Raw genomic sequence first — 12,207 nt, 5'->3', positions numbered from 1 at the left:
CTGATACAGCTGAGATCACCTTCAAAACTCAGTCACACACCCAGGGCTGTTTCAAGACATTTTGGGGGCCAAGGCAAAATGACCCCAACCCCCACCCCCCACCCCCCCACCCCAATAACTGGGCTCCCCAGAAGCCTCTGTAATTCATACCCTCTCCAGGAGTATTAGTTATACAGTGTTTGTAAAAGCTCCTCAGACATCACTGACATGTTCTAATATCATCAGATGAAAAACGTTGGTTACGTATTGTAACCCCAGATTCTATGAGTCTAGTCGCAGCCCTTAAGCGAGCTGCTATTGGAAGGGTGATCTCAGCATCAGCCAATCATGAAGAGCTTAAATGTACGCCCACCACGTGGGCACCCCTTGTGGGTTATATAAGTGGAACGACCCCACTGTTTGCCTCCGATGGCTCTTAGTCCTAACAGAACCAGTGGGGCCAGTGGCTTAAGGGCTGCAACTAGACTCATAGAATCTGGGGTTACAATACGTAACCAATGTTCTATTTCGTCTAGTCTTAGCCCTTAAGCGAGCTGCTATTGGAATAATGCGCAGCTGGATGGGTTTACGCCACACTGGTTAGCTCAACCAATGGACACACCCAACAAGTCTCCTTTTAGTGAGGGTCGCTCAGCCTCAGCCCAGGGCTTAAAAGGCTGACGCAGCCAGAGATAAGAGTGAGGCCCCCACTAAAAAATATCATCCACAAGAGGATGAAATTCATTCAAGTAAGGCTGATGTGGTGCCATAATGCATTCACTCAGCCTGCTGAGGTCCAAGCACTGAACGAGTGATGGATCCTGAAGACACATCTCGTAAATAATAATGAGTAAAGGAACAGGGTGAAGCCCATGAAGCAGCCTGACAAATGACTTCCATTGACACACCACTGTGGGGCGCCATAGAAGAGGAAATCCCTCTGGCTGAGTGAGCCCTGAGTGTCTCAGGGGGATCCTGCCCTGCTGATGTGTAAGCGTGAAATGGCGTCACATAGCCAGAGTCAAAGGCGCTGGGCCAACAGCGCGTGCCCAAGGGAAGACTCCCTGTAGTGCACAAACATGCTTTGTGAGCGGCGAATCCCTGAAGTGCGTGACACATATCGTGCGAGCGCGCGCACCGGGCAGAGAAGATGGGAAGTCGCCTCCTCATCAGAATTATGGGGAGGAGGAAAAAGTTCAGCCAATGAAAATTGACCTGGATTTGAAGGAAGTATTAATGTTTTTGGGCACAAAGGCTGGGGCATAAAACAGCAGACCCTCCATCTTCCCGGATCCTGAGGCATGCGGGAGCCACTGAGAGGGCGAGTTAGGTCGCTCGCTCTCTTGACTGATGCCAGTGCCAGCAGCAAGGCAGTTGTGACCGGAACTTGAGTGAGACCTGGTCCAAGGGTTCAAATGGGGCTTCAAATAAGCCACGCAGAACCACCGTTAGATCCCACTGGGGAACTAGCGGGCGGGACACAGGCCTGTTCCTTCTGACACCTTTTAGAAAACGTTTTGTGAGGGGATGACTGAAAACAGACCCATCACCAAAATCCTGGTGACAGGATGAGATAGCTGCAGCATGTTTTAATAGTGCTGAATGCGAGGCCCCTGTCCATCAGTATCTGTAGAAACGATAGGACATCCGCCAGCTGGCAGGAGAGCGCTTGAAAATTCCGCTCTGTGCACCATTTCTGGAAAGCTGCCCATTTAGCAGCATAAGATGTGATGGTGCACCCGCGCACTCTGAATCGTGGTGACCACATCATGCGGCAGCCCAGAAACAAACCCCTAAGCGTGACCGCTCAGTGGCCAGACTTACAGCCGTTGGCCTATTTCTGGAGGATGTTTGATTTTCCCATCCGCCTGGGGAGGGGCGTCCTCCCTTCGTGGGAGTCTCCACGGGGAGCCGGACAGTAGCGCTTGCAGGTCCGGAAACCATGACGCGGACAGGCGTCTGGGAGCCACCAGAATTACCGAGAGCTGTTCTGACCAAACTCGGTCCAGGAGACGGGGAATCAGAGGGACTGGTGGAAACGCATACAGGAGCGTTCGAGGCCAGGGCTGGTGTGAGAAGGCGTCCGCCCCAAACGGGGTTGGTCCCGGGGACTCAGGGAAAACCACAGGCGACACTGAGCGTTTTCGCGAGCCGTGAACAGCTCCACAGACAGTTCCCCGAACTTTATCCAGATGTGCAGAATGCAGACGCCAGTCGGAGTCGCGGGGACCCCTCTCGACAGGATGTCTGCCGCTACATTCAGGATCCCCAGAATGTAGGTGGCACAGCAGGTGGACATGTGCCCAACACAGTAAACCTGTGGCTACGCGCAATAGTGGGAGGGATCGAACTCCCCTTTGGCGATTTATGTAGGCTGTCGCCACCTGGCTGTCTGTGTGAACTTCGGCATGACGGCCATCGAGAAGGGCAGCAAAGTGTCTGAGCGCATTCCTCACTGTCATAAGCTCCAACACATTTATGTGCTCGTGCGTGTGGGAGGGCCAGCGATCTGCTGCCGTATGGGACAAGCACGTGCCCCCCACCCCAGACAGTGATGCATCCGTAAACACAGATACGTGTGACGTAGGACTTCCGATGGGGACCCCGTGTGAGAGGATGCAGGGGTTCCCCCAGTGAGCGAGGCCCCCGCCCACTGAGGGGGGAACCCTCAACATACGTCTCTTCTGACGTATCGGGTGTACCCGGAGGCGGATGAGCGTTGCAGGCGCCTCGAGCGCAACAACCCTAGTAGCACCGCCGAGTGGGCTGCAGCCATCATGTCCAGAAGTCTCATGACTAACAGGGCTCTCACGATCTTGCGGGGTTGCATGCGGGAGATCACCGTGGTGAGATCTGCCGCTCTCACGGGCGACAAACGTGCTCTCATTAGGGAGGCGTTCAGCTCCACCCCGAGAAACACAATCGACTGGGATGGAAGGATGGAGTTCTTCCCCCAGTTTCTAGAAAACCTCAGGGTTGACAGATGCTCTGTTAATTTCCTGGTTTGCTCTGACGCCTCGTCCTCGGACCAGGCGCATCGGAGCAGATCGTCCCGGTAAAATAAAACCCTCGTTCCCGCCGTGCGCAGTGGCTGCAGCGCGGTCTCCAGACATTTGGAGAAAGTGCGCTGCGCTAGCGAGTAGCCGAAAGGGAGGCATTCGTGCGCGCGTTTCGACAGCGGACGTGTGCTCGAGGTCACGTGAGGATTGGGTTCGCGCCCTTACCGCCGTCGCTTGTACCAGAGAACTGGGAGCGACCCATGGAGGGCTGTGCTCGAAAGGGCGAGTGTGAAACAGCTGGAAGAGGCTGATCCGCACCGCAGAGCGTGGAGTCCAAGGATGAAGGACGAGTGGGAGCCGGGCCCGTGCATGGGAACGACAAAGTGCCAGCGGATGGAGCCGCGCAACGTGCGCGCTTTGCGCGTGGTCGCGACAGCACCATGACATCCCGTCCCACCCAACGCTGTGGGGGAAGCGGGATGAGTCGGGCCTGGCCGTAGGCTGGGGCCGTTGCGCAAATGGAGCGCACCCTTACAGCAAGCCGTGTAACATGACCGAGTCAGACTGTGTGAACATGCAGATGTGCTGCAGTGCTTGGTGCGGGGAACATCATGTGTGAGGATTCGGCAGAGGGTTCTGCAGAGGACTGTAGGACTGTGCTCTCGATGTGACGTTTTTTGGGTTTTATTTCAAAACCAAAATCATTCACAGAGTTAACATTAGTCATAAGCACACACATTCCCCCAACGAGTCGTTTTCGTGGTTGTTTTCGGCGAGATTCCTGTGACTGAGACTGCCAAGGCTGTGTCTGCTGACTCATTCGGAACCATTGGCCGCCAACTCCCTGGTCCCGCCTCAGTGGGAGGCCGGCTCTGCGGGGCTGGCCATGCAGCTGGGCGCCTGGAGTTTCCTCGCCGTTCGTCCCATCCTCTGGGGGAACGGCCGGAGTGCGAGGCTGACCGAGAGTGGACCAGGTCTCGCACCGTGGCTGAAAGTTCAGCCGCCGTCTGAGCCCTCTCGATGACGCTCGTAAGATGGGGACCAAACAGAACGTCAGAGGTGATGGGGCCTTCCAGCATCTCCCTGTGCAGGTGTTCAGGAATGGAGGGCAGGGCCTTGAGCCACAAGGCCCGCTGGATAAGGGTCTGCCAGGCAGCAATGCGAGCAGAACCGGTGAGTACAGCCACGCACAGATTGAGGATGGCATCAGCAGTTTTAGTAATGATGGTTTCTGACTCGACAGGAGCGTCAACCTCCTCCACCATTTTGGGAACGCCAAAGGCGAGAAGGCGATGTTATTTCCTGCAGCGCCGGTCTGGAAGGCGCACTGGTGTGCGCGATCGGCGAGCTGCCTCAGCAGCTGGTCATGCTTAGAAGAGGGAACTGCTCGCGGTCCAACAAGGTGGTTCTTGGCCTCGACGCCACACAGCGAAGCCAAGTCCGGCTCCAGTGAGGGAACGGATGGCCAGCCCAGGTCGGAGAAGCCCTCGACCTTGGTAATGGGCACATATGTGGAAATTGGCGCCTTGAACCCGGCAGGCTCGGAGAAGGCGGCGGACCAGCAGCTCATGGCAGCGGGGAAGCGTGGCCAGACGGGGTCTGGACAGTGCGTCTGCGTCGCCCCAAAAATTCCCGTCAATTCATCTGCCTCAGGCGGAGCCGGTTCTGGAACGGCTAGCCCCTTGCGGGCCGCAGCCGCGGAGATGATGGTGGGCAGCTCCTGGAGCAGTGCTCTAACTGCTGGCAGGGAGGAGCGAGAAGACACTGGGGCAGAAGGACCTGCTGAGCGAGGCTTGTCGACCTCCGTGTTGTACAGGAGGGAAAAGGGGCTACGGCAGCCAAGCTCGTCGTGCTCCTCACGAGGCTCGTCGACCTCCTTGTTGTACAGGAGGGAATAATGGCTGCGGCAGCCAGCCTCGTCGTACTCCTCACAAGGCTCGTCGACCTCCGTGTTGTACAGGAAGGAAGAAGGGCTATGGCAGCCAGCCTCACGGTCGACCTCCGTGTTGTACAGGAGGGAAGAAGAGCTATGGCAGCCAGCCTCGTGGTCGACCTCCGTGTTGTACAGGAGGGAAGAAGAGCTATGGCAGCCAGCCTCGCGGTCGACCTCCGTGTTGTACAGGAGGGAAGAAGAGCTATGGCAGCCAGCCTTGCGGTCGACCTCCGTGTTGTACCGGAGGGAAAAAGGGCTATGGCAGCCAGCTTCGTCGTACTCCTTGCTGTCGATGACATCGTCCAGTCGGTAGGAGCCAGCCGGCTCCTGGCTGACGTTGAAGAACTGTAACTCTTTGTCCAGCGAGTACATGCCAGCCACCGGAATTTCCTCGTCGGTGGTGGGGGTGAAGTACTCGACCCGGCGGACCTTTTCAGCCACGGGCAGAGCGGTACAAAACGGGCACGAGGCCTGGGGGTCAAGGCCAGGCCAGCGTGGTGAGCCCCGAGACAGACCTTACACTTGGCGTGCAGGTCGCAGCTGGAGATGGAGCCCGTCTGGCAGGCCGGGCAGATCCTGGCGTCGCTGGACATGGTCGGTGAGTAGATTTTTCTTGTATAATTGCTCTTAAAGGAAGCTCTTAAGCTTGGCGTGAAGAGAAAACGGAGGCGAACAGTGGGGTCGTTCCACTTATATAACCCACAAGGGATGCCCACGTGGTGGGCGTACATTTAAGCTCTTCATGATTGGCTGATGCTGAGATCACCCTTCCAATAGCAGCTCGCTTAAGGGCTAAGACTAGACGAAATAGAACTAAATTATCAGACATGATGTCTCATCTGCTGCTTTTCTAAACTTGCAAAAAGTAACAAAACCATTTGAAAGCCACTATTTGTGGATTCTCTGAAAGTTTCCATGGAGTGTGTGACAACTTATTTTTTCATTGATCCTATCGTCTAATCTCACAGCTGAAACAAGCATCCTTAATAATCTGTGCACAGGAAGCTTACCGATGCTGTAGTAAAACAAAAGGTATAATAATTTCTTATTAATAAAACCTTTTTGCAGCACTAAAGCAGAAAATGACATTTTGTAATAAATATGCTAAATATTTACACATGAATTGTTTTAGAGCCCTTTTATTGGCAGAATCTGATATTAATTTAGTTCTTACAAAAAATGGGTCCCAACATGGTTTGTGTGGCGTTGCCATAGTGTGACGTCATAGGCACAGATCCCCTGTCCTCTTCTTTGGAAATGGAAATATGGTCACCCTATAATAAACAAACTGTCCACCCGAGCTTTTGCACTGCACAGAGACGCTTCGCTGCCTACGACTTTGAACGTCAGTTGAGAGCGGTTGAGAGTCAATCTCATGCAGACTGACCAATGAAGAGAGGGCCTCAAGTTAAGAACCTCTCCTCATTGGTCAATCCACACGAGGTGGGTCAAAGGTTGGGCTGCATGGTGGCGCAGTTGTTAGCACTGTTGCCTTGCAGCACGGAGGTCGCAGGTTCGAAACTCGGCTGTGGCCTTTCTGCGTGGAGTTGCGTGTTCTCCCCATGCATGCGTGGGTTTCCTCCGGGTACTCCGGTTTCTCCCACAGATCACAACATGCCCTATAGGTTATAAATTGTAAGTCGCTTTGGATAAAAGCATCTGCTAAGTAAATAAGCATAAACATAAACATACCCTGAGCGGGTTACGTGATGTCAGGCATTCAAGTATTGAGTATATTTACTGCATATTACAGTAAAATATTCTGTATGTGACCATATTATGGTGATCCTTGGGTCGTGATGATGGGGCCCTTTAATATTGTTGCCCAGGGTACAACAAAGTGTTAATCTGGCCCTACCTATAACCCAGTTGGTTTTGTTTTAATTCAATTCAAAATATTTTCTGCCATTTTCTCTGTCTAGAGCCAAAGCGCGTTCCTCCTCCAGTATCACCGAAGCCTCGCGGGCCTCCGACAGCTCCCAAACCCGGCAAAGCTGTAGCGTCTCCAGTTACCATGAGCCCGGCTGCAGCCAGTCCCACCTCGGCCCCTAAGCCTTCCTCTGTAGCCCCTCTTCCAGCTCTTGACACCCCCTCCGGCCCCTGTCTGTCTCCGGGACTCCCTCCTACTTCCCCGTCTCCAGCTCAGAGTCCCTCCACTCCGTCGCCTCACCCCGTCAAACCTCCTCGCTCCTCCATCGCTGGCCTCACTATTGACCTCCTGGGAGGAAGGGAGGTGGAGGAGGAAGAGGAGGAGGGGAGGAGAGAGAAGGAGGCAGAACCCGAGGAAGCCTTTAAGGAGGGATGGAGCGAAGGAGGAGATGGTGGGTCACGTGGAGGAAGGGGAGAAAGAGGGAGAGATTCAGAATCGTTTGGAGGAGACCAGCGCCTCCTTGGCTGCAGCTCTGCAGGCTGTAGAGCACAAAATAAAGGAGGAGGACAAGCTAAATGAGTGAGTATGAAGTCATGCTAGAGAGTAGAATCAAATAGAATCCTCTACATAGGATGTCCGGGTAAATAAAACACATCACATTATCTTTTTGTTTTCTGAAATAAACAAGTCTAATATGAAATTTCAGAAATTAGGTCTGGATGAGGGGCAAAAATCTAGAAAATCATCTTTACTTCCAGATTTCCCCCTTTACATTACCTAAAACTAAAAAACTCAAATGAAGAAAACAGTCATTGTCCAGATAGTCTAATCAATTTTTACTTTCTTTATGAAGCTCCATGGCAGCCATGACACCTAATAAAAACATGATTTCTCATGTACTTCACTGGTCTTTGTAAAACGTCATTCTCCTATAAAATGAAAACAATTGTAAAACATGAGTTTTTTTAAGTATAAACAATAAACAAAAATCATGATTTATATTATTATTTTGGGATTTATCATTACTTTTTGTTGATCTTTACAATTAGTCGACTGTATTGTATGTTTCTGAGTTTGTCAGGTGTGTGTGTGTGTGTGTGTGTGTGTGAAAATAGTGAATGTCACCCATAAACTGAATCTTAAAGCTGCTTTCCATCAGTGGAGGAACTCACCTCCACACTTGACTCATTGATTCTGTCAGCATGTTTATCGAAGCCTCAATAAAAGCTAATTATTCCATTTTTCTTTTTCAAAATTTTCCAGCCAAAAAGGAACCGTCTCTATCCTGGATGACATCGGCAGCATGTTTGACGACTTGGCAGACCAACTGGATGCAATGCTCGACTGATCTCCAGCCCCCCTCCCCCTGACCCATCCCTCATGACATGTAGGTGTGTGAGAAGACGGCGCTCCCAAGACTAAATGCTGGCGCTTTGGGGAGCTCGTGTTTGAGCGTCTGGCCCTCCCATGTTAAGTGCTTCCTGAGTATCCTTGAAGAGGGAGTCCTCTTTATCTGGTGCAGTAGCTCTGGCTCCTTCTCCTGATGCGAGGAAGCTGCTCCCACACAACCTCTGACCTCTGCAGCCCAGTGCGTTACCTCCACCCAGCCTCAGACTGCTGCGTGGACCGAGAAGCACAATAATTCATCTCTACACAAAAAAGGCTGGCTTAGACAAACTTTCGGGTGCAGTCTTAAGAAGCTAAGCACACTAATTGTCTCAAAGGCAAGTAGACGGAGAGATGAACAAACACGACACGCTCTGATGAGGATTTTTAAAAGCACACTGAAACACAGACCGCTCTCTTTGCGTCCGTCTCTCCTCTAAAATATCAAAAGGATTCATTTTTCCAGATGCGTCGTAGCCTCCGTTTCTCCTCTGTACGAGTGGATGCCAGTGGTTCGCTGGACTTCCTGACCCGCGTGTCGTCTCTTCTCACGTTGTTGTTGGTGCTCTTGCTGTTATTGTTGGTGTTGTTGTTTCGAGCGTGTGCGTAGTCCCTGCTTTTTGCTCATGTCAGTGTCCTCCTGCTCGTACAGTACGTAGTTACGCTAAGGATCAGACCAGCTATGAATTCTTAAGACACTTGCACATAAATCAGATCGCCGGTGTTCATCTCTACACATGAAGGTTTTATGCTTGATGATAATAATAAGAGACCAACACACGTGAGGTACAACCAGTGGCGGTTCTACATGGAATTACTCCCCGGGCGAGGCCCCCTTTGAACCCCCCCCCCCCCCCCTCTCTCTCCAATAGATCTTTATCATGATCCATAATATTTTAGAATTACCTCTGTAATTGTAATTTAAACTGACAAAAAAAAAACTGTAGACTACCAAAAATGCCAACTTTTACAGAACAAATCATGTAAAAATAACCAGTGCAGCCATCTGCAATAAATAAACAGGATAGTTAGTGGTGACTGGGGAGTTTTCTTCTATTCAATTCAAGTTTATTTATATAGCGCCAAATCACGACAAGAGTCGTCTCAAGGCATTTCACATAATAAACATTCCAATTCAGGTCAGTTCATTGAGCCAATCAGAAAAAATGTTTCCTATATAAGGAACCCAGCAAATTGCATCAAGTCACTGACTAGTGTCAATGACTTTACAGCAATCCTCATACTAAGCAAGCATAAAGCGACAGTGGAGAGGAAAACTCCCTTTTAACAGGAAGAAACCTCCAGAGAATCGTGGCTCAGTATAAGCAGCCATCCTCCACGACTCACTGGGGATCGAACACACACACACACACACACACACACACACACACACACACACACGCACACACACACACACACACACACACACACACACACACACACACACACACACAGTAATGTGTCTATAGTTATATTGTGATTTCTTAGTAAATATTCTATTTGGTGAGAGATAAACTTTATTATATTTATCCTAGTGGATCTATAATTAAACAGATAAACTAGTAGTAGCACATACACTGTCAAGGAAAGCAAAAAGTTATTATCAGGAGAGGGAGAAAGTTTAAGTGGTTAGCAGCAGTGTGCTAGACAATAGCCCCCTCCATGAGGCCACCACAGCTCAGCAGAACATTGTTGTAGCTTCTTCTGGGGAGAAAAACAGAGAGAAAATAAAGTTAACAGCTGAAATTGCAGAAAATAATACAGTTAAAGAGCAGTTTGTGGAAGAAAGCAGTAGAATGTGAAAAGTGGTCAGTGTATCTTCCAGCAGTCTAAAGCCTGGTTTATGCTTCTCCGTCAGCTCCGCAAGGGACAGATACGCACGGATTGACGGAAGCGTTTTGCTCTCGTGCTTCTCCGTCTCCTGGAGAGTGTTGCAAAGCAATTGCCGGGCAGGACAACAGAGGGTGCAGCGCTGTTCTGTGGTATCCTGTCATGTATCGGTCCAAGATCGTGTGTTTATATTGTGTTTTGGGGTATATGAGACTTTTAACACGGACATATTTGTCTCTCATTCTCCCACCTCTTCATGCGCTCCCCACCTCTAAACCCACGTTTCCTGTCATTTCCGTCCACAAATAAAAAGCTTGCTGCGCATCTTTTCACTCCTCCAGTCACGGGATTTAAACGTTCATATTTTTAGTTTTTTCGCGAGGTATTCTTCAAGCTTCTCCATGTCTGCCGCTAGTTAAACTCGGCTCTCTTTGCAATGGCGGCGCTGTAAACAACAGCTGCGTCCTGACCAATCACAAGCTTGCGTAATCCGTCTCGTTCGACGGATGTTTAAAAAAGTGGGCTCGACTCCGTACGTACTTGCGTGCCTGCCGAAGCCCTACGCAAGGACAGATAATGGCGTTGCGTGTCTCCGCACTGACGCAGACGGAGAAGCATAAATCAGGCTTAAGCCTATAGCAGCATAAGTACAGAGATAACTCATGATAATGTAACGGAATTGAAGTGATGTAACTATCTAAAGTTGTATTTTAATACACTGTAAGTAGTTCACTTTTTATAAACAGAAGAATAGGCTGTTTTTATCATCAGGGAGTTTAATTAAACACTCTGTATTGACTTTGAGACAAGAAAAGAGAGAGAGATGGGATCGTTTGAGAATCTTTAATTTCTGAATTATAAATTCTAAACAATCTACCAGGACTAACTCTGTGATGGATGAAAATGGATTCGGATGTTGTGTTGGTGCATGTGTGTGTGTGTGGGTGTGTCTGGTTCAGACTCTCTAGGCTGACGTCAATGAATCTGGTCGTCTTTGTTATGACTAGATATCACGAGGCTTATAAAGTGATGACATGAGCCGCTATTTTGCCGTGTACGTACCCAGTGGGGGTCTCTCAGGTAGATCAGGAAATGCCAGGTCTGGAGACCTCGGATGTACGCTGGAGCTGTCGGTGCAGCGATCACAACGTTTCAAAGCCCGTCTGGAGGGTCGACCCCGGTACCGTTCGGCGGCGTCAGCAGGTGCTCTTATTTTGAAAGGACGTCGTCTGGTTGTTAAAACGACGAAAATCTCCCGCTTCACAGTTCTTAGTTTAAAGAAGAAAACACATCTGGCCAGGCTGTGCTTTTCTTTAGGATGACGGTGGCTAGAACTGAAGTCAAAATGGAACTGACTTAAAAATGGCGTTGCCTTGTTTTATATCTCTGAATTGTTGATAAGTTGTAGTAAAGTGGATTGGACACTTTAAGTCAACACCAGATTCTCCTGCGGCAGCCGAAAGCTCTGATTGGTTGGAACAATGTGTCATGCGTTTCTATGGAGATGAGGATCAGTATGTCTGTGCCGTAGTCCTGTTTCATTAAACATAATTCATGACATATTTATTTCACAGATAATTCACTTGATTATTGTTGATCAACAACTGTTTTGCTTAATAATTTTAATCACAAATAAAGTACTTTGATTAAGTAAAGTTTCTTCTTCTCCTTCGGGCTCTTCTCCTGGAATGTAAACAGTCTGAGGAACACCCGACCTTGGTTTTTCTACATGGTGTTATTGTGCACAGGGGGCAGCTGTATGGAGTTGAAAATAATGAACTTCATAACCTTACAATAATCTATCCTATTTAGATGGAGGCATGTTGGAGTCAGGACAAGGGAGAGCTGTCTTTACCGACTGTACACTCCACCTCCCTCTACTCCCCCACTTGTCCAGATTTAGGCTAACATCAGATTTTAACCATAGGCCCTATCAAATAAAAATGTTTTAAGCCTATTCTTAAAAGTAGACAAAGTGTCTGCCTCATGGACTAAGGCTGGGAGCTGGTTCCACAGGAGAGGAGCCTGATAACTAAAAGATCTGCCTCCCATCCTAATTTTAGATATTCTGGGAACCACCAGTAGACCTGCAGTCTGAGAGCGAAATGCTCGGTTAGGAACGTATGGAACAATCAGATCACTGATGTATGATGGAGCTTTATTATTAAGAGCTTTTTATGTGAGAAGGATGATCTTAAAATCTATTCTGA

The 12,207-nt window shown here is 49.7% G+C and overlaps 1 protein-coding gene across 1 annotated transcript; it reads left to right on the top strand.

The window, feature by feature from the left end:
• Positions 1-5,061: 5,061 nt before the first annotated feature.
• LOC129159792 (uncharacterized) lies at positions 5,062-7,592 on the top strand. Its single transcript, XM_054736992.2, has 2 exons — positions 5,062-5,509; positions 6,834-7,592. Exons 1-2 carry the CDS (start codon positions 5,458-5,460, stop codon positions 7,358-7,360), a joined length of 579 nt encoding a protein of 192 aa, XP_054592967.1. The 5' UTR covers positions 5,062-5,457; the 3' UTR covers positions 7,361-7,592.
• Positions 7,593-12,207: the final 4,615 nt, after the last annotated feature.

This window comes from Nothobranchius furzeri, unplaced genomic scaffold (genome assembly GCF_043380555.1).
Source record: "Nothobranchius furzeri strain GRZ-AD unplaced genomic scaffold, NfurGRZ-RIMD1 Scf104, whole genome shotgun sequence".
NCBI classification, from domain to species: Eukaryota; Metazoa; Chordata; class Actinopteri; order Cyprinodontiformes; family Nothobranchiidae; genus Nothobranchius; species Nothobranchius furzeri.
The sequence above is the reverse complement of the archived record's forward strand: the minus strand, read 5'-3'. Positions and strand labels throughout refer to the sequence as shown.